This window comes from Empidonax traillii, unplaced genomic scaffold, assembly GCF_003031625.1.
Source record: "Empidonax traillii isolate 1590-97213 ecotype Southwest subspecies unplaced genomic scaffold, ASM303162v1 scaffold73:size1297144, whole genome shotgun sequence".
NCBI lineage: Eukaryota > Metazoa > Chordata > Aves > Passeriformes > Tyrannidae > Empidonax > Empidonax traillii.
In genome coordinates, this window is record NW_020955266.1 from 710916 (window position 1) to 734004 (window position 23089).

Below are 23089 nucleotides of genomic sequence, written 5' to 3' on the forward strand. Positions count from 1 at the left end.
GGTTATGCCCTACCCTAAGCTTTGATTGGTTTTAATATCAATTTGAGGAATATGTGCATAACTGACATCACGCTGACTTTTTTTTGTTGTTTTGTTTCGGAGCTATTTAAGTGTGTTAAATGTGTTTGCCTTATTGCATAACTGGGTTTTTGGGTGAATTTTTTTTTTTTTTTTTAATAATTGAGTGCTAGCATTGGGTCAGTGTGGAAATCAGTTTTCCCTTTTAACTATTAGGAAATCCTTTCATAATAGGATTTATTCAGATTGCAAAGGAGAATAGAGAGTATTATAATAAAGGGATAGCAGGGCAGAAAAAGGCTCGGATGAGATCCAACAATAAAGATGTTCAGCATATACTCTCTAGGAAAGGGATTTGGGGAATTACCGTGATGAAATCTTAAAGCTATGAACCCAAACGCAATTTAAGAAGGAAAAGCCCAATCACATTATTATTTTTCTGTCTACATTGACTCTTAAATAAAATTAGATCTTAGAAGAGAAAGTAGAGGCAAAGGCTTTCTTAATTTTTCTTGTTTTCTTGGCTGCACTTCATTCTCCTAACTTGTGCTTCTCTTGTAGAATTTTTCTTTGTTTTTTCTTTATCTATTATTTCCTTTCAAACTTAGTAGATACTATTAAGGATTATGGAAATACTTTGAAATTTTAAAAAATATTTTTCTCAGCATAATGAGGGGAGTTTGTGTAGCAGTAGCCTTGTTTCCGTAGAGCTGTGTAAGATATTAATAAAGTGAAAATTGTCACTATCAAAATGCATGTGTTGGATGTGCCTCAGAAAAAATACACCAATTAATCTATTTCTTCTTTAGTGTCTTTGGAAATTGCTTAACTGTCATGCATTCATCAAGAATTTGTTTTTATCTGACTTCAGATTTTTTTGTTATAGAAAAAACTATTATGTAACAAGTTTTTTGTATATGACAGTGGCAAATTAGTCACCTTTCTATCTTTCAGCATTTGTACAGACCCCATTGCCATAGTAACTGAGCTCTTCATAATCATTAATGTATTAATCCCCAGAACATCCCTCTGAGGTGCAGAGGTGTTCCTGCTCCCCACAGGAAACAGTGATTTATGGATAAGCCCCCAAGCCAATGAGAGCAGAGATCCCCTCATTCCTGGTCCTGTGGTTTAAGTGCCCTCTTGGCTCAACTGCCTTTTCTCTGCCCAGCTTTCTCAAATGAATGAGTTGTAGTGGGATTGGCTGCAGCCATCTGGAATGTGCTCATTTGCATATAAGATCCGTGTGCCTGTCAGTATGCAGCACATCAGGTTTAATGAACTCTGAAGATAGCAAGGAAAAGAAATGTATGGATGGCTGCTGTGTGTTCTCAGTGGATTGGGAGGTAGATTTTCCTTCCTGTATATCACCATACCAGAACCTGGCCAGTTCAGATTATACCAGTGCTCATTTAATTGGCAATACATGGCCGTGCTGATAGAGCAGTTCCTTGAACATCTGCTTCTAAAGACTGACCTTTGCAACATTTTAAGCTTGACTTTGAAACGTTTGCATTCAGAATGTCCTGCTATTCTGTGGTGGTTTTGTTGTTTGGTTGTTTTCAATTTCCAGGCAGAACATACTTCGCGAGTGGAGAGGAAACGCCGAGACTCGTTCGGGATGTTTGACGGTTATGATAGTTGTAGTGAGGACACCAGCAGCAGCTCCAGTTCGGATGAGAGTGAGGAGGAGGTTGCTCCTTTGCCATCCAGTCTCCCAATTATCAAGAACAATGGGCAAGTTTATACTTATCCAGATGGCAAATCTGGCATGGGTAAGTAAGTGGTGTGTGAGCACGAAGAGTTACATAGTGATGTTTTTTAGACTGTAGTGTGAGTTGTGAGGGTCCAGTCAAAAATATGGGTCCCATCTGAAAAGGGACTAAAACAGCTGAAAGGGTTGGGCTTTGTTAGTTTTGGGAGGGGGGGAGTAATTTGTGTTTTGCTGCATTGAAATAAGATAGTTTTTGAATCCTCTTGACTGGAAAAAAAAAAAGTATGGGAACATCTGACCTCCCATCAAATTCGTGTTGTCTATATCTGCACATGCATGTGTATGTTCTCATGTGTATTGTTTTTATTCTTTGAGCTTTGAGGAAAGTCAGTGTGTTCTCTCCTGCCAGGGCATACCTTCTCTCTGCCCTTTATATTGTATATACACAATATATTAAATATATTTTCTATATTAATTGTATCTACAATATATTAAATATATTTCTTTCTGTAGTAGGAAAACTTGGTTATTGCTACTGTATAAAGCGTGTTAGTGTATATGTGTTCCCTTCCCACTAGCTGTGAGCTAGAGTATCCTGAGAAAATAAATCTAAAAGGAGAGGTTTCTTTTATTACTGGGAAAAAATATTTTATCCAAAATCATCACTGATCAGTAGAGCTCTCTAGATTAGTAGAGTTTTGGTGTTGTCTCGCTGGCATGAAATGGTCTCAGTTTTATTCATCATGGAACAACTGGATGGGCCACAGCTGTCCACTTCTGAAGCGTGTGTTTCCAGCCAGAAGAGAACATTGGTGGGCTGGGGTACTTTGAATATACTAATTTGTGAATCAAAAAAAGAGATCTGGTTTTATTTCATGTTGGACATATTAAATATTTAGAGGAAATGAAGCTTGACAGGCCCAGATTCAAAGCAGATGTTTCCTTGAGAACCATGAAAACACAGAAAGCTGCTTTAGCTGATTTAGCTGGGCCATTTACTCTTACCAGGAGTAAAATTAATTGGGAACAGAAGGGAGGCACCATTTCACCAGTGAACCTGAGGTGGTTGTTTCACTGACACAAGTGGCGGTGGTTTAAATTGTAAGTTCTTTTTCTGTGCAATTCCCTTCAGGGCCAAACCCTCAGAAACTGTTCAGTTGTACCACCACCAGGACCTTTATTTTGTCATCTCTGCTCTGAATTTTTGCTGAGGTTTTAATTCCCCTCTTAACACTGGTGTTTTTTCTCTCCTGATCAGCCACATGTGAGATGTGTGGGATGGTTGGTGTCCGTGACGCTTTTTACTCTAAAACAAAGCGCTTCTGCAGCGTGTCCTGCTCCAGAAGCTACTCCTCCAACTCCAAGAAGGCCAGCATTCTGGCCAGGCTTCAGGTAGCGGTACAGACCCCGTTTTCTTTACATCCTTACTGTCTGTGCTTGTGAAATGGGTGTGTTTGTAGAGCTTGCTGCACGTTGGAAGATAAAATTAAATTTTCACGTAAGTTAAAGCCACACTTTTAAGTCACAACTGTGTGAGTAACGAGCACATTGCTTTGCTCAGCGGTGTTGTTTGGTGAAAATTGTCGTTATCAAAATGAATTAAAAAATTATAGAGAATAGTCTCCTCAAGTAGTTCTTCTGCAAGAGAAAGTTCAGGAGAAACCTTCGGTCTGCATATGTAGTGACTTGGAATTCCATGCCTCTCATACCCAAAATGGAACAGGCTCCCCAGAGAAGTGGTCACAGCACCAAGCCTGACAGAGCTCAAGAGATGTTTAGACAATACTCTGGGACATATGTTGTGACTCTTGGGGATGATCCTGTCAAGGGCCAGGAGTTGGACTCGATGATCCTTATGGGTCCCTTCCAACTCAGCATATTCTGTGATTCTGTGAGAATATTTCCTTGCTTTAGAGAGCATAAAGGGGCTTTTTTTAGCATTGTTTGTGTTTCTGTTTTAAGGAGTTTCTTAACTATATAGATCTGCAAAATAGGGTTTTGTCTGTTCACTTAAAATATTAATCATCAAGGCATATTTGTAACGTTCAAAAAAAGATACAGAAATGTCAAGAAGTATCGTTGTATCCTATCTCAAATTCATTGCAACAAATGGCAAGAAATTGCTTTGGTATAAGTTAGATTAAACGTTCTTCCTTTTGACCTGCTTTTAAAAGGTATCTTTTTTTCAGGTAAACAACCATGAATCTATAAGGCTGTTCAAGTTGGAATGCTAGTACAAAAGTCATCTTTTGGACATTCTTTGCTACTGGTTTTTAAATTTATTTTATATTACATGTAGTTTTTGTGTTACTTAGTCAACTTCTCTTCTGTGTCGTTCTGATTTTTAGTTAAATCTACCAGAGATATGCTACAGACCTGTGGAAATTTCCTGATGGGAGTTTAGAAAGACGATATTTACTTTGGTTTTTTTGTTGTTTTAGGGTAAACCTCCAACAAAGAAGGCTAAAGTTCTACAAAAACAGCCCTTAGTGGCTAAATTAGCAGCATATGCCCAGTACCAGGCAACTCTGCAAAACCAGGCGAAGACGAAAGCAGGTAACAGCAAATAAACAGAGCTGAGGCAAAAATAATAAAAGATTTGTGACTCATTGGCAGCTTCCTAAATAAAAGAACTTTCTCTTAGCAGCTGTCCCCGTGGAAGGTTTCAGCTGGGGTAACTACATCAATAGCAATAGCTTTACAGCAGCTCCTGTTACCTGCTTTAAACATGTAAGTATTTCTCAGTATGTGTTTTCCTTGGGCGCGTGTTGCATGAGAGAGGGAGTCCAGGGGAATCCTTGGATTCATTTTTGCAAGATGTCCACATCCAAATATGTTTCGTGATCTTAGAAACCTGTATTGTAAACTCTGTTAGTGTGGCTGTTTTCTAGATAGATAAATATTTTTATCTGCCCTTTAAAACCATTCTGAACCCTACCAGTTATATATAAATCATCATATATACTCTCATAAACAAAAAGGAGGGCTCCTAAACACTTGTGGAGTTGTTTTTCTCAAGTTCAAGGCACAAAGAGTAACAACCCAACCAAGTCATGCTGTACTAGAAAAAGTTACAAAAGGTTTTTTAGATTAAGTCAGGCCTGCTCCATTGTGTTGGACTGATCTTTTGGTGACAGATTTGGGATGGTTTTTTTCTTAGTTTTTAGTCAGATTCTCCCTGTCACTTGTGCTTCCAGATAGGGTAGAAATATAAGAAAATAAAGGCTTATTAGAAATCTGAAATTAAAAAGGTTAGTTTTCTTTGTATTAGAGTTACAACAATTCCAAAAAAAAATACCTTCTGTAATGACTGAGGAAATAAGGGGATGAGGAAAATATTTAGCACCATCTGTCTTTAATGTGTTTGTTCAATTCCACTAATTAGACCTTGTTTAAAATATTGTCAGTACTTTCTGTCTCTTAAGTAAAAACTTTGACAGAAAGGGTTTTCTCAGCATATTTTTTTCTCTATTTGGGAAGTTGAAGTGTTCCAGCTTACAAAATTTTTGTTTTGCTCAAAATTATATGATGAAAGCTGAAATCAAAACAAACATTTTATTTCATGGAAGTTGTCCACGAGAGAGGAGAGAGACAGATTTTTCTGTCCAGCTCTGGAATTCATGCTGAGCCCTGTCAGCTCATAAATCAGTAGGAGTTGAGGGCTCCTGGCAGTTGGCACTTTGTGAATAGCACCCTTTATGCTCACAGGCCTTAACTATTACCCAGAACAGAGCCTTGCCTTAGTATAACTTTGGGAATTTGTATCAAATTCCAAGTGCTCCAGTCAGCATGTTTGCATTTTGCTTCCACAGTTAGGTACATGTTGAAGTGATTTCAGAAGTCCATGTCCATTGATAACGTGGGCTCTGCTTTTGGCACCCTTCAGTAGCTCCCACAGTCAGGTCACTTGGGAATTATGCTACAACATTCTATATTAAAAGGAGTTTTATCTCCATTTCTTCCTTCATGAAGCTGAATGATGAACCAATAACATAAAGCTATACCACACTAATGTTCAAATTTTACCTTGGAAGTTTTCACAAGCTTGGTGGCAACAGTGCCACTAAACCTGAAGGTTGTTTTTTTTCTCTCCACTTTTTCCTTTTTTATACAAAATAAAATGCAAATCCTGCAATTTGCTTTGGAGATTTCCACTTCTTTGGTAGACATGAGTTAGCGTTACAAGGGTGTGCTTTGCATTTAGCTTTACTGTAATTATTTCTTTGAAAAATAACAGTCAGAATCTGAAAATACATTTGTGTTCTCTTGGTAGATCCTTCTCTTTATCCCACTTTCCACTGATAGTTAACAGTGCTCTTTTTGTCTCTCTGGAAAGATTATTGCTGTTTTCTGTGTACTGTTGTTTTCATGTGTAAAAGTTTGCACTATTTGTTTGTTTACCATCCATATTATGGATTCCATACACATTTGTGTGTATGTGATGGAATATACAAAGCTTTTTCTGTTCAAAACCAAAGATTTGAGTTGACAGTTAAATCATGACATATCTACCCTTAAATTTGTTATTTAATAAAATATATTTAATTTACCGGTTATAATAACATTGATACTTTGGTTTGGTTTTTTTTCCCTGGGGTATTGTTTCTTCTTCAAGTTGGAACATTTACATTTTAGAATTCAAACATCTATATCTTGGAAGTTCTCTCTTTCTTCATGAGAAGAATTAATTTCTAAGTATTTTGATGTGTGTTTTGTGCTTCCCTGTTACCTTTATTCCAGACATCAGTGTTGAGTAACACTAATGAAATTCAGAGTATGACCATGCCAACCTTATAGTTCAGTAAACTGAAGTAGAGAACTGCTTTGGTTTGTCATGTACGAAACCTGTGACAAAGCCACAATTGCCATTTGTGCACCTTGCAGCTGCCTTTTTAGTCAAATTGCCTTAATCAGTCACTCAGCAGTAGCTGATGCAAGGAGAAAAACTCTTAATATTTTTAATCTTGTGTTATAGCTTAGTCACATGTTACAGGCTCATTGCTGACCTTCATTCCAGTTTCTTTCTCTAAACATTTTTTTACCTTTTTCTGTGTTTGCTTTTGTTAGCTCAAACCATTCCTAGAACTGAAAGCAAATAGAGTGCTTTGAGTTCTTTCTCACTACTACTTATTGTACAACTTAATGCACAATCAAGAGTAATTATTTTCTCCACTCTGTTGCTAGTGAGATGCACCTTTCCTGGAGTTCTTTCTTCCAGGTGAATTTTTTTCTGAGCCAGGAGATTTTCATTCCCTTGGTTTCTCATGTTATTCTGATAAATCCAGTGTAAGGGAGCATTTCCAGGATGCTGCACTGGGTGGCAGTGCTTTGCTTTGAACTTTGTGTTTTAAGCCCTTTTGCACATTTCTCCTCTGGCATTGCCTGTTGTCGGGGTACTGCTCACCCACCAGGTTTCAGCATTCCTTTCACTTGTGGAATGGTAGCATCCCTTGAAATTAAATCAGGATTTTAATGGCCAAGCCTGCAATCATGGCAATGCTGGTGCCATCCATAATCTTAAGAAGCCACTTATTTAACCCAGGAGATCTTTGCTCAGCTGGGCATGTGGGGATATTTGGCCTTTAGGTGCTCCTGTCCAACAGGCCCTCCCTGACTGCACCTTACCTTGCAGAGAAGGCACCTGCTGCTCACAGAGAGGCCCTCCCAGGTCATCTCCCGGAGCAGGAGGCCATGAACAACATCTTCCTTGTCTGGGAGGGACATGAAGTGGATCTCTTCGTCATGAGTCTGAAAGGTAAATTTGTTCTTACCTGTAAATGATGGTTCTGCTAGTTCACACTATGCCAATCCAGACTGCAGAGTCACCTTCCAGCCAGCAGAAAAATAAGAGTTAACACTTTTATAGTGCTTTTTGAGTTTGGAAAAGCACTGTGTAAACCTTGATTGATTAATGAGATGAGACAGAGGAGAGATGAAGGAAGATGGCTGTCACAGCCCTGGTTTATCCAGTCTTCCTCCTTTAAGAACATTCATAATGAGTGGAAAAAGCCAAGATGGTGCAGTGTGTAAACCATCCCTCAGGACAGTAAGGTTGTCTGGCATTTCAGAAGTGATGCTGCACAGGATGGCTTCCTTCTTTACAAGGCTGAGCCATATGGATTGGTGTAGGAGAACTAGCAGAACCAATATTTTCACAGACAAGGACAAATTTAACTTTCTGCTATTTCCCTCTATACCAATCCACGTTCTAGAAATAAAAATTTGTCACATTCCCATTTATGGGTTGATGTCAGGAGAAGTGCTCTGATATACTTCTCTCTCTGAATCAACTGAATAGATGAGCAGGCAGTAAAATATGTTTCAATTGAGTGCAGCTGGATTATTAAATTATTCAGCACTGCTATTTTTGATTGTTTGGCCTCATCTGAATGTCTATACAAGGCAACAAAATTTGCTAAAACATGCGGTTTGAAAAGTTTATTTCCCCAGTTGAATTCAAAAACCTACACGTACGTGTCAGCTTAGAGATGATAGTGAATATGGGATTCATATTGATTAAGAAGATGTATCTGCATATTTTGTGAGTGAAAATAAACTATCATCTTTTGAGTTAGATTTTCCTCTGTCTGCCGATTGGCAGAAGAGCTCTGTGGTCCAGACTGGTGTAGATGGGACATAGCAGAACATGAAGAGACCAGGCTTCAAGACTAAAAATTGGCATACTTGTAAAAACTTACATTTCCTTTAATAGTTAAAATTATTTTTAGTTTTGCATGCCTAGCCTGAATACTAGTGAGGGGTTTCCCTTATTAAGATAACTTTGGCTTTTAGTGCTGCTAGTTGCTATTGCTGATTGCCAGCAAAACTCCAATACTGTGCTTTCCAATCATTCAGGATTAAGCCAGATTTCTTCACTTGTGGCTCACAACAAAAATTCTGTGCAGTTGGAGGTTGTTCCCACAGAGTGGTCAAGTTCTCTGGGTGTGCAGAGAGCTTTGTAAATGAGACACAGTGTAGAACACTCTGCTCACTGCCTGCAGAGCCAGAGCATCCCTTCAGTTGTCCCTGTAATAGCTGGATAATCTTGGAACTGATAACAATTTATGTTTCTCAGAACACCTTAGAATTTATGACTTGTTCTAAAATACCCCAAATGTCAATCTTTCTATTGATGGTTCAAAGTTTAATGCAAAGGGAGTCACTTTCTAGCTTGTTACAAATATAACTTCAGTTGAGTAACTGTTAAGGTTTTAGATTTTTCAGCGCTGTGTATTTCTGATATCTTTGCAATACCATCTTCAGCTGTCTTTTCATGATGCCCTGTTCAACAAAACATTCTTCTTGAAATAGCAACCTAAATGTAATTTCTATCACCGGTTTCTACAAATCCTTAGGAGTTGATCAAGCTTGTTTGTTACTAACACATTCCTCACACAGGACTGTGAGGAGTCTTGCTGTTCCCTTCTGATGTTCATTAAAAAGGTGCCACTCAGAGCCTTCTGTTCTTTTTGCTTGCTTGATGGGGTGATCACTTGCAGGTGGTGTGAAAGCCTGTTCCTCTGAGAGGATGTGAACCAGTGGGTGATAAACCCCACCCTAATAAATCATCAGAATAGACCCAAGAAATAACTTCTAGTTATTTTTTTCCAGCCACATTTCTGATTTACAGAATTTAAAGATTTTCATGTCTGGGCTATAGGTATGAATTTAAAGTACTATAATTTTGTTGCAAGTAGAACTGCAGAGGAATTTTACCATTCTCACTAAAATTGGTAGTTTGTACCTCATTGAGACATAGTAGAATAAAGCTGACTTGTATGCAGATATTTAAACTTGGAATTGTGTAGGGTTTTTTCAGTAAATACACAGTAATAATTGGATACAATTACAATATTACTTATAAGCTTCAAGTCAAAACCAAAGTAGGTTCTCATAGAGTGTTTCCTAAACATATGTTTGTCATTTGTATATTGATTGTTTTTTGTCATTTGTATATTGAGTGTCTTTTTAAGTCACTCATACAACAGTGATATAACAAAAAATAATTATTTTCATGTGGTGAACTGGTGACTTTTTAACCCCAACCTTAAACGACAGGCACCTATGGGGACATGCTGGGGTGATATTGCAGAAGGAGTGCGAGTGGAGGTTCCAAACACTGACTGCAGCCTACCTACCAAAGTCTTCTGGATAGCTGGAATTGTGAAATTAGCAGGTAAGTACATTTTAGTTGAAATTATTAAAATAATCAAAAGAGCTGTGTGAAGGGAGCTAATAACTTAGTGATCACCTGTGTAACATTGACACTGGTCAGGTTGTCAGAGCTGTGTTAATAGGTTGTATATTGCAGTGCTGTCACTGTTACAGTGGCTGCAGTGATGCTTGAGAATCTCTGTTCTTGGTTTGGGTTTGGGTTTTTTTTGAATATTGCCTCAGAGCTGGCAATATAACAGCTGGCAAGTAGCCTCGTTATACAAATCACTTGTCTTGGTAAAAAGTTTAAAATTCAAGGTCTCAAATCTAAGCTACGAAAAAGCAGATATTGTGGGTAAATAATTTTTCCCCCCTACATATAACTTCTAAAGGTTTATAGTTGAAAAATTTTAATTAAAATTGACTTACATGATAGCACAAGCACATTTATCAAAGTAATCCATTTGTGCTTTAATAACATGCAGAAATGTGCCGTAGAAAAACGGCCTATGAAAAGTTGTAATCTAGAAAAACAATATAATATTCATCATGATTTGTAGAGAAATATTAATGCGCACTTCATGGTCTTGTTTAATTTTTGTATCTTCTTAAGTGGGATTGCTTTCTTTTCAGGCTACAATGCCCTGCTGAGATACGAAGGCTTTGAAAATGATTCAAGTCTTGACTTTTGGTGCAACGTTTGTGGGTCTGACATCCACCCAGTTGGTTGGTGTGCAACCAGTGGGAAGCCCCTAGTTCCTCCTCGAAGTATGTAAATTGTAGCCTTATTGATTGATACAAAACTCTCTTTGTTAAACTGAATTTGTTCATGGTCCAGATATCAAAGTATTCTTTTAACATAACTCCTTCGACAGTTATGAATAAATAATTTTAAGTTTTGGACTTGACTGATGTTGAAAGTGTTTCTTGGAGTAGCCCTTCTGATGCAACTTAGGTTTTAGGATCAGGGTGGAAGCAGTTCACTAATCAGTGATGGGAACATGCACTGATTTTGTTGGTATTTTGTTAATAAATTCTTTTCCCTGACCCATACAAATAATCTTGGGTAGCATTCATTCTCTAAAGAAGTTTTTTGTCATTATTGTCATCCAGGCCTTTTAACAGTCATCTGGGATTTCTTCTTTACATATTCCAGACTTTTAATACTGTCTCTAATGGACACAATTAAAAATCAGTGGCTTATTTTTTCCCCTTCATTTGCAACAGCCATCCAACACAAATACACAAACTGGAAAGCTTTTCTAGTGAAACGACTTACTGGTGCCAAAACACTTCCTCCTGACTTTTCTCAGAAGGTAAGGCTGATGCAATATCAATGATGTTCTATAAAAGAAATTGCAGCACAGTTGTGAAGAACTGAAATATTTTACAATGGCACATTAGCTCTTCTTATAATAAGGGTGATACAGTAATTTCTTCCCTTAGATACGGTTTTCCTTGGAATCTCTTCTCCAGTTATGTCCACACGTGTCAGTATGTGTTTGGAAAACTGTTTTCTCTAGAAAAAAATTAGTTGAAAAACTAGTTAGTCTACTTTAATTTTAAAATACCATATTAAAAAAAAAAAAAAAAAAAAAAAAAAAAAGAAAACTTTTTTCTAATTCAGGCATGACTTTAATCATAGACTATTTCAAGAAACTAAACAAAATGTGTTAACATAGCATGGATCTAGATGCAATGAAGTACATACTTTTAAATGTTTATATTTTTCATCTGCTCTGGACTATTTTTTTTTCTGGTTTTAAGTCATCTTCAACTGTGGCAGCTGCTGTATAGTGTGCTGTATGTTTACTTACTAATCTTGTGAGATGATGGTGCATATAGTTCTTAGTAGGAATATGAGACTTAATTTGTTGTTTTACACTGCATCTAATGTTTAAAAAATAACCACCCAAAAAACCTTGCTGCAGTTGTTAATTTTTGTTTAAAAATTGGCTCAGTTAGGAGCCAGATTAATTTGGCAAGATCTCAATACTTTGGGGAGTTCATAATGCAAATGGCAAGTGACAGATACTGATTTTTAACACAATCTATTGTCACAAAGCAGGTTAACATCTATTTCCATTCTCTTCATTTCTTCTGGTATGTTATGAAGAAATATATGAGCAGCCAGTTTGAATTATGTTGAAGATTTGTTTTCCATGCCTTTTATAATGAAGTATTTTAATCCTATTTTTAAAATGCTTTATTTAGAGTGGATGGCCAAGCAAGAAAAAAGTTGTTTATTGTTAAAATTGTGTCTCAAGGTAACTTTATCCATTGTTATCAACTGAACAAACTTTCATTATGTCAGTGGAAAGTTCCTGTAACCTATGTGAGAATTATATTAGGGGATGAACTTGATACAATTAAAACATTGTAGGGTCTGTTTTCTGAAACATTTCATTGCTCCCCACGTACAATGAAATAGAGGAGAAATAATCTGTGTCATTTCTGCAGGCAACAAGTATTTGAATTAAATGACAAGTGCATCAATACTGTGCTTTAATAGGCAGACAAACACGGAAAACCTGAGTATATTCTTACAGAATGGGGTTTTTTTCTGTCACTTTAAGGTGTCTGAGAGTATGCAGTACCCCTTCAAAACTTCCATGAGGGTAGAAGTTGTTGACAAAACACACCTTTGCCGAACAAGGGTGGCAGTGGTTGAGAGCGTCATTGGGGGCCGGCTGAGGTTGGTGTATGAAGAAAGTGAAGACAAAACTGATGACTTCTGGTGCCATATGTACAGTCCACTCATCCATCACATTGGCTGGTCTCGAAGCATAGGACACAGATTCAAAAGATCTGGTAAGGGTGTTTGTGTTTTGAGGTGTTTTGCGGTGTTGGCTGCAAAAAGTCTGACTCAAGCAGTTCTGTCACTTCATACAGTTCATAAAACTAGCTTGAATAATGATATTTAAAAGTGTGTATAACGTGGCCCAGGGGTTTAACCAGTTATATTACATTCAGAAGCTTAAGTTGAAATTATAATTAGTGTGTTGTACAACATTGGAAAAGGCAAAGTAACTCTTAGGTTGATTTGTAATACATCAATATCTAGAAGATTCAATGATAAATAGTGGTTGACAAACTGTTAGCATACATACTGTTTGCTCTGTTGGCAAAACTTCTGAATAATGTTATAATACTGCTATTTCTTGTAGATATTACAAAGAAACAGGATGGACATTTTGATGCACCCCCACACTTATTTATGAAGGTGAGTTTGGTAGCAAGAACACTGTTTGCTCAGAGTTGATTGAGGACCTTGAGTTGCTTTTGTGTGTAAAAACAGACCTGAAATTCTGCTATGCCCTGGAAATGTGCCCAGCATAAGTATTTCTGCTTGTATTACCCAATTTGACCTCCTTGCCATAAGCAGAGATGATAGAACGGGTATTTCAGTCTGTTGCTTTGGCAGTGTGGGGATTCTGTTTTGTTCCAGACTCATTAAATTCTTTGCTTCTGGTGCTGCTCTGTGATTCTTCAGGTAAAAGAGGTTGATGCAGCTGGAGAATGGTTTAAAGAAGGAATGAAATTGGAAGCTATAGACCCCTTAAACCTTTCGGCAATATGTGTGGCAACTATTAGGAAGGTAAGAAAACCAGTGTGGTTTTTGGTAGGCAGATGAGAATCTTTTTTCACTCGCTCACCTTTATGCAGTCTTGAAACAAAAAGCTCAAAACTAAAATCAATGCAGTTTGTTCACACAGTGAATGTTTATGGAATATGTCCATAAATTATATACAACTGCTGTGAAAAATGTACTTGTGTAAATTTGTTTTACATTAATCTCTGGAAATTCAGTCTTACCTTTAATTAGAATATGCTTGTGAGATTAATTTGCAGGGCAATCTTCTGCTAATTTACCAAGTGTTTTGCAACTGTTCAAAACCAAACCTCATCTTGCTGACTTGCAGCAGTCTATGAAGACATTTTAAGGATGTCCTTGATTGAAAGGGAGCCAATCCATGTGAGATCTGTTTTAAAAAAGAAAGAAAATATAAAAAGTAGCTTAGCAGGATTGTACAACCTTACCATTGAGGAATGTGGTTATGATTTTGAGTCTTTTATCTTATTAATGGTGTTCTGAATATCCTTGCAAGCTCAAGAGTAGACTGAGTTATAAAGCTTTAGGAGTAGAGCTGGTGCTCCCAAGAAAAAGTAGAGATCAGAAAAAGGAAATGTTCATCTCATAACTTTGCAGTTATCAAAGGTATATGTGACATTTGTACACAGTCCTCGAGACAGGTATGATTTAGGGGGTTTTTTTGTTAAAATTGAATGTCCTTCCAAGTGTTCTTCCATTATTACCGAGTTACTTTCACTCTTTTGAAACATGGCATGCTTGCTTTCTAGCCTGGTCACGCCATTCAAGGTACTTAATGTCAAATTTTGTTTCTCTTTACAAAGGTGTTAGCAGATGGCTATCTTATGATTGGGATTGATGGCTCAGAAGCAGCAGATGGGTCTGATTGGTTTTGTTACCATGCCACTTCCCCTTCTATTTTCCCTGTTGGTTTCTGTGAAATTAACATGATTGAACTAACTCCACCCAGAGGTACATATATAGCCTTCTGACCACGTTTATTTTGAATATTTCTCCGTGATATTGTATGTGCCATGTGTTTTGTTATTCAACTCAGTCTGCAGAATTTGTGTTGCTTTTTAGGGCTTTCTCAAGTCTGAAACAAATAGAATGGTGTTGCATCAAAGTAGTCTAAAACAGAAATAACTAACTTTTCATTTAGAAAAAGTCTAACTGAACATCTGACTGATTCTCTGGCTGAAATAATTTGCTTTAGCTTCAAGAAATTGAGGATTCTTTGAGCGAATAGGAATTACGGGAGTCACGAAAAGCCCTGTTCAAAATGTGCCTTTGCTTGGGAAGCCCTGGCCTCCAACAGGATTAATGAACATTGTAAAAAAATCTCAGACTTAGGCTGCTGAACAACAATACCAGTTAATTTTTTGGAAGAATATGCTCAAACTTGAGCTTTGAGGAAGCAGCCATGAGGGCTGTGCACTCCCTTCTGTGAGGAAAGCCTGTCTGCCCACTGGCACAGGTGCCTGTGGAAGACTTTGCCTTCCTTTTCCCATGTTACTGTCTTGGTCTGACAATTGATAAAGAGGATTGTAACCAGCTGTGTAATGGCAGGTGACAGTTGCTTTCCATGGATTCCTCTTGCAGGCTTCTAGTTGTATTTATTGAATTATTTTTCTGGGTAATAACTACAGAGACGATGTAATGCAACATGAAGAAAGTAATTTCATATCACCTTTGTTGTTGTACAGTAATGACTCTGTCACCTTTGAGTAAGTGGTAAGTGCACAGATTTGGACAGATTAATTTATTGCCTGGAAATTCATGGGCACCAGCATCCCTCCAAAAAAATGTGGTGCAAGAGGACTTTTGCAACAGAAGTATTTGTGGGAGGAAAATGCTTGTATATCAGTACATATCAGTCAATTTAGAAATAAAGACATGGAACTGAAGAGACAGAATAGCAAAACAACTTCCCTTCTCTAATGAGACTTGACCTTTTCACTCTTCAAACATTACTTAACAATAGTATGTGGATTTTATTGTTAGCACATTTATGATACTTGTGTGTTTCTTGTGTCCTGCAGCCTTATCTTTTATCCACATGTACATTTTCCCTGTTTCGTAACAGCCCTATGCCATCAGTGAGAGGAGATTATAAATCACACGTGCAATAATCTAAAAGTCATTTGAAAGAGGAATTAACAGCAGTAAAATACAGGCTATAATGCACATTAACATTTAAATAGGAAAAAAATGATCAAAGCTCCTTAGCTGTTATGAGAGGGGTATTTTGCTGTCCAAATTATGGGCTGGAAAGTGGACAGTTTCTTAATTCTGACTGCTCTGACAAAGCCCACGTGTACATGTCTCATGTGTGGTGAACAATTAAAGGACTTAAATACAAATACATTGTTCTAGCAGAGGAATGTTGCATTGAGAAGAGCATTAACATGCAGAACTGATTAATTATTACCCTTATTAATTGTTAGCTCTCCAGCTGCATCTGTTCATGCAGATATTCCATACCCCATTTGAACACTCTTATCCAATTTGCATTTAGCATTGTGGATAACTGAAGTTGCTGTGAAATCATTGGACTTTATAAGCTCATTCCTTTCAAACATCTTCATCTTCTACTGAAATCAGTGTAAGATGAAGATGCTTATGCACTTTGAAGAGAGGGATTGAATTTTGGGCTGTGAATGCTGAGTCTGGCCCTGCAGTGCTGAGCTGGGATTCAGTGGGAGCTCTCTGCCCATACATAGGTGAGATGCAGCTCCCCCATCTCCCACACTATTCCCACTGCACTGCAATCTTTTCAGGATGTCCATCACTACATATTACTAAAGAGAAACCTTCCAAGCTGCTATTGCTCCAGCTAGAATTGAGCATTTTTGAGCTAAAGCCCTTGTAGAAGTTGCCCAAAGTAAAAAATATTCCTGCGTGTTTTATGCACATTCAGTAGAAGCTCCATAGATTTGAGATATTGTTTTCTTTCCTTTATAATAGCTTTTAAAAAAATCCTCCCATCTTCCATTTTACTGTTTTTACTCTTACTAAACTTTTAAAATATCCATGTTTGTTCTTACTGTTATATTCCTAACAATTCAAGTGGTTCAATAGTGGAGCTCTTTCCCCACAGGAGAGACACTGGATGTGCTTAATGTAATGATCTGCTCTGGGCCATTTATATGGGGCATTTGTACAGATCCAGAATCTACATGAACAAAAACTTGCAGTATGAATCATTAATCTTAACATTAAATGATACCTTCTGGATTACCCAGAAGTTCATTCATCTTGTTTGTTGCAAATGGGCAATGTCCAGGTGCCTCTTTGTCCCTTAGACCAAAGCTCAGAGAATGGAAGTTTCTGATGTTAATGTTTTACTTCTTTGTTGTCATTTTAGCCATAACACAGTGCCAATGTGCTATTTTTGTTGTTATTCTTATGCACGAAGTTTGCAGTTGATGTATGATGATGTTGTTTAAAATTCACAGGTTATGCAAAACTCCCTTTTAAATGGTTTGACTACCTCAGGGAAACTGACTCAATAGCAGCACCTGTAAAGCTCTTCAATAAGGTAATAAAATTATACATATTTACACGTATAATTAGTAATTAGTAACATGTAATTAGTATTTTCTTTAAATTTCTGCCTTGTGCGTGGGATAGACTCATTTCATTAAATACAATTTTGAAAAACTAAGACACAGAGACTTTTGGAAATAAGAGCCACTTTGAGTATATGAAGCTTGAATATCTCCAAACTGTTAAATTAGTGCAGGGTACTTGAAGCATCATCAATGATATTTGGGGTTTTTCTGTAACAGGTTGAGATATTTGTTTCAACACTGCGCTTGAACTATTAATTACTCTGTTTATTTACTGATGTTTGCCTTGCTTGTGTTTGCTTTTCCAGGAAGTTCCAAACCACGGGTTTCATGTTGGAATGAAACTGGAGGCTGTTGATCTGATGGAGCCTCGCCTGGTATGTGTGGCCACAGTCACCCGCATCATCCATCGGCTCCTGAGGATACACTTTGACGGGTGGGAAGATGAGTATGATCAGTGGGTGGATTGTGAGTCCCCAGACCTGTATCCTGTGGGATGGTGTCAGCTCACTGGGTACCAGCTCCAGCCTCCAGCACCGCAGTGTAAGTTCCTCCTTTGTGGATAATGGAAATAATTGTCATGGATGCTGATTTTTCTACCCTCATCCTTTGCAATTTAGGTCTTCATGCATAAGAAAAATAGAATAAATTCTTGCTAACACTTCTCAGTTCTGGCTGATATCAGTGCAAATTTATGTTGCTTTAAGACTGCCAATATATCTGCTTTTCCTATGAATTTGGTGTAAGTCAGCATGTCCAGAGCTGTTCATGTGCAGAAGCATTTATATGGGAAGGCTGTATTTTATTTATTGCATCAAGACTTGTCCTATCAAGTCAACTGATAATAATTGATAACTGTATTTCAAGAACTGTTAGTTGGTTTAGTTGTTTAATGAGAGGGTAATAATACTTAGTGTTAGTAGTTTTATGCAAATTATTAAAAAAAAAAAAAAATAAAGGTATTGGGCCTTTGTTCAGTCACTAAGGAAAAAATTCTGTAACTGTGTAGCAGCTTTGACACGTCCTGAAGTGTTTTTCCAAAATATTAAACATCAGCTTTGAATTCTTAATTTTTTTACAGCATCAAGAGATAGCCAGTCAAGTTCATCCAAACAGAAGAAAAAAGCTAAATCGCAACAGTACAAAGGACATAAGAAAAGTGGGTGATAAAGTAGTGTTTGCACTTTTCCTGTCCTTTTGAAGTTTGTGGTCTCTCCTTAAGTCCCTGTTCTATTTGGAAATGTTTGTGTCTAAACAGGTGTTATGCTTAAAGGTGCAGTATGCCATAAAAGGAATGAGAATAACCATTTTTATAACTTGTGGGGGGTAGATGTTGCTAATAATAATAATAATAATAATCTATGAATTGTAGGTGGACAGCTGTTTCAGTTCAATAATAGAGTGTGTAGTTGTAGTGCTTGTACAAAATACTCAGATATCAACACAGTTTTACCTCTGCTCTTTGTAACACAGGTGGAGGCATAAGAATCAAGTTAGGGGATGAGAAAGAATGAGGTATAGAAAATTTAAATTATCATCCAGCTGGTTCCTTTTTGAAACAAAAGAGTGAATCACCAGGTTTTTTATATGAAGCATCTATGTAAATAAAGCTTTTATATTATTACTTTCAGAAACAATAAACAGCGTTGCTGGATGTGACTGTTCTTGTCACAGTTGAACATAATAAGGACATTTTTAAGAATTTGAAGTTTTCAAGTTCTTTCCACAGAGGCTGATTCCCTTGGAATCAAATTATCTTGATTTATTTAGACTTGTTTCCAGAGTGGTTTTTTGTTGTGTAGAGCTAATGTGAGGAATTAAAGCCTCATCTTCCTGGTAAATTTGTGAATGGATCTGTTAAAGCCAATTGGAACCTTCTTCACTAGTCCTTGGGAAAACAACCTTTGCTTTGTTGATCTTAGGACTTGAAAGGAAGTTGAGCAGTGAGTGCCACAGATAAAGCGGGTGTCTGGGAAGTTCTTTCAGCCTCTTGTTGGGTGCCTCAATCATTGCACTGTTTTTCCTTTCCACTGTTGGAGGAAATAACAGTAAAATCCAGATCCTTCTGAGAATCCTGCAGCAGTATTTTTTAAATAGAATTCAGGTACTGAAAAAATATCCAGGGAAAGCTGTGAGTGCCGTTGCCTTAAGGTAGGAAAACATGGCTCTATCATTAATTAGCTTTGTGTAGGATGTGTTTTGGAATAATTCTGGACTGTCTGAGCACATTTTGTTCAGCAAAGTATACTAGACCATCCTGCTCCTTACCTCATCCCTCTTCTTCCACCTCATACCTCTGAGAGTTTCCTCCCATCTCTTAGAGTGTGACACAAGCACTGGAAAGTGAACTTCCTCTTATCCAGTGCCACAGGAAGGAGGCTTATTCTAGTGGAATTTGTTCTTAATTTCTCACTAACCTGAAGTAAATGTTGGCTCTGAAAGCAAGGGAGAGCTTCTGGTAGTTTTTTGTACTGATTATTCAATACTAAGAAATCCTCTTTATCATCAGAAGATGAGAGAACAAGGTCATGAGCAGTTAGAGTTGGCTGCCTCCTGCATGGGGGATTTTCTAAGTAGGTTATGGCAACGAAAGTGCTGAGTCACAGGAAATAATACTAAAAAATTGTCTTCTAGGGCTTTTTCTTATTCAGCACTTGTAAATAATAAAAAAAAGCACATTATTTTGTGAAGGACTTCAGTCATAAAACTCTATAATCCTGCAGTGGTGCTTTTGCGGTAACATGACGAGTAACTGCAGGTGATTAACGAGAAACTCTGCATGTCCTAAATCAGATTATTTTTAGCAAAGAGGGGTTATCTCCACACATTTCTCATGTACTCCCAAAACAGCCCAGGATGTCACTGAGTCATTCTGCTGTGTATAATGTTGCAGATTTTTACTGCAGTGTGTCCCCTGCTTGCCGAGAGCAGGGGGAGAGAGTAGCATGTGTTCAGTGGGAAGGGGGGCTAATTGCTTTGTGAATGTTTTGTGGATGCTTTTGGGAATACTTGGGAATCACTCCCAATTCTGTTTCCAGTAGTGTTTATTTCAGGGGGTAGGGTTTTGTACCCTGTGCCTGCTGCTCAGAAAGCTGTGCAGGTGAATTCTTGAAGGGTAATTTGTGAGTTTGCTTAGACAATTAATTAATAATGAAGGGTGCAGCATCTCCTCGGATTGTCAGCTTTCTCATAGGTGTAAATATCAGAATAAGGTTACTGAAATGATAATTTGACCTTGCTATTTTAAAAGCTGGGGCTCTGTAGACACCTTTCTGCCTAATCAAGCTCTCTAAAAGGCTCATCCTGAAGTTGTCTTGTAAGAAGAATATTTAAGCATGGGGGTATCTTTAGCATACATATAATCCATTTAGTTTTTCAGGGCTAGGCTTTTGTTTGTTGTTGTCTGACAAGACTGAAGCATGAGCAGCCATAGTTTTGATACAGCTGAAAGCAGTGATGTTGTGTTACAGAGCTTGCATCCCTGATATCATAGAGAAATTGCCTGGGGCACAGAAGGGGAATATCTTAGTGATAAAGGAGGAACGTGATAATAATTTGTATGGGAAATGCTTTTGCAACATTTTTTCATGAATGCAGTGTGTAATTATTCAAAAGCATTTTAGAAGTTACTTTTTCTATACAATTAAATGCTCGTTTGTGTTTGTAAGGCACTGTAAAAATGGGAAACACCATTTTAAGGGAATTAAGAGCATGTCTTTTTACACTAGGATTTTGGAGGTGATAAACTTTGTTTGGAGAGGATTATTTCCCCAGAATCATCCTTTTGTCTTTTAGTCAGAGACACTGAAACAACTGCAGTTTCAAACCGAGCCAGGATGTGTTTGAGTGCCCAGCCAGAGCACTGGGTGTGACCATGCAGTGTAGCTGCAGCAGAAGCAATTTTACAGCACTTACATGTCACTGATAGAGTTTGAAATAAGTGGGTTACGGTGCTAAACAATGCCCTTGAAGTCCTACCAGCCCGTCTCTAGGAATCAGGGACTAAACTGTGGCTGTTGAGAACAATATTCCCAATAATAACTGAACAGAGCCATGTACAGACCCTTGTTTTCCAGAAGGGGGGAACACGAATCAGAGCCATTTCTCAGCTGAACAGTCAGAGTTACCCGATGCACTTAAACCCAAGCGTTTATTTTAGTTTGACTTGAAGTTTAGAGAGGAAGAGGCGAGTTGGGAAGAAACCTGTCAGTTTGTCCAGCCCACCCATGGCAGGTGAGGTGCTGAGGAGCTTCTCTGGGCATGACGAGTTGACTCCTCCTCCATATCGAGCCCTTCCAGCACAGACAGCCCCGGAGGCCTCCCAGGACTAGCCAAGAGTTCAGGCCCAACCTCCAAACAGGTAACTGGTCACAGCAATCTGTTACTGCACAGGGAAACCATGGACAGGGTGGAGAGCTTCACGTGGTCCAGCCTGTCATGTGCTGACTCATCAAATCTTTCTTTTTGCCTGATTTTTTTTTTCCTTTAAATTTTGTTTTATTTTCTGTTAGAGAGCTGCTCATTCTCACTGATGCACCACATCAGTGAATTAATCATAGGAAAGGGTTTAGAACAGAGCTCCTCCTTCGTAGGAAGGAGGCCGTGTTATTGTAGGTTGCTGAGAATCACAGAATCCCAGGGGAGCTCTGCAGGGTTTTTAAAATGCAAAAAATGCACCCTGTAAAACTGAATGGTAATGTGGATTTGGGAAGATTTGATGCAAGCAGGACACTAGTGTGGATTATCTTTTGCAGAGATAAATAAGTAACACAATAAATAAGTAACTATAGACAGTGAATAAGGATTTTTGCCTTTGTATCAGAAAAGTCAGGTACCTGGGAAAATATCTTCAGAATCTAAGTGTTACTTGAAATATTGTGGGTTACCAAGATAGAAGATATATTTTAAAGTGTGTAACTGTGCATCTCTGTGAGGGAGCAGGGGAAACCTCTAAATTTCATTTCTCAGTAATAATGGGGAAGTAGCTTAAAATTTTGATCTCTTTTAAGGACAGTGTACGTATTGTAAACAACCTTCAATTATAGAATTTCACTGCAAGGATTTGGCAGTTTTTTCTCTTCCCTTTTCTTAATATCTATGGCAACATAGTGTAGCAGGTAAACAAATTATTGTTCCCAAATATATTGTAGCAATACAATCTGTCAGACAAACTGGATGATGCTCTCCCTGCACCACAGTTGCCAGGTTGATAGATTTAGCTTCAGATTTGCTTGATTACTCCCTTAAACTTGCCTTAGACTGTGTAGGCTGCCATGTCAGCACTTTTCATTGCCAGTGGAATACATCCAGAGAGGTTTCTCTTGTCCACGTGTTATCCATTAACAAACTGGGACACGGGAACCTGCCTGCCACCTTTAGACCCTCAGGACAAATCTTTACTCTCTTCTGCAAACCTTTCAGCACTTACAAGGACTCCCTTAGCTTCACTTCAGCTTCCTCCTGGTTTGTATATGCCTTTTTGTTTAACAAACTTTGATGCAAAGGAGGAGCCTTGCTTGGGAGTGTTCTGAGGTGTTTGTTTCTGCACAACTGTTCTTCTCTTACTGCAAATCTACACCTGAATTGCATTTGTGTTGTGCAAAAACATGCCCAGTCTGAATTTCTGTCTCAGTAGATCTCAGAGCTCCTGTGGAGCTCCTGTGTTCTTTGGTTTCTGATAGTCAGTGCTTTTCTATGATAATCTGGGGGAACTTTTCAACATTCTGAGTTTTGGTGAGGTTGGACAAAGTCAGTTTTGTTGTGATGTAGCCTTGTCATTGCCCAAAGGTGTTTGTGTTTAAACTGAAACCAACCTTTTCAAGTCCAGGGAGGAGGAGAACATATAACCCTGATACCATCTAGTAAGTTCAGAACATGTTTGAGATTGGCCAGAACAGATTAATTGCATGCATAATCCTCAGCACCATCCACTGCCTCATGCTCCAGTAGCTGTAGGACAGATGTAGGCACAGCACAGGGGGTGTTTGTATGGCTTGGAATGGAAGCAGTGTAAGATTAATACTGTTCCCAGGGACTCAC

At 38.0% G+C, this 23089-nt stretch overlaps 1 protein-coding gene across 6 annotated transcripts in view; it reads left to right on the forward strand.

Moving 5' to 3' along the window:
- The window catches only part of MBTD1 (mbt domain containing 1), a 34396-nt gene that overhangs the window by 5968 nt on the left and 5339 nt on the right, over positions 1–23089 (forward strand). For 2 of the 6 annotated variants that reach the window (XM_027880615.1, XM_027880614.1), the window contains 14 exons: positions 1592–1793; positions 2991–3130; positions 4174–4288; positions 4377–4462; positions 9791–9908; positions 10520–10654; positions 11114–11202; positions 12463–12697; positions 13054–13109; positions 13380–13484; positions 14303–14450; positions 16937–17019; positions 17359–17593; positions 18132–18209. In XM_027880615.1, the coding sequence (XP_027736416.1) occupies positions 1640–1793; positions 2991–3130; positions 4174–4288; positions 4377–4462; positions 9791–9908; positions 10520–10654; positions 11114–11202; positions 12463–12697; positions 13054–13109; positions 13380–13484; positions 14303–14450; positions 16937–17019; positions 17359–17593; positions 18132–18209 (1777 nt within the window). In that variant the 5' untranslated portion in view covers positions 1592–1639. The remainder of the gene's footprint in view (positions 1–1591; positions 1794–2990; positions 3131–4173; positions 4289–4376; positions 4463–9790; positions 9909–10519; positions 10655–11113; positions 11203–12462; positions 12698–13053; positions 13110–13379; positions 13485–14302; positions 14451–16936; positions 17020–17358; positions 17594–18131; positions 18210–23089) is intronic. The other 4 variants (XM_027880618.1, XM_027880617.1, XM_027880619.1 and 1 more) reach the window with 4 other exon arrangements.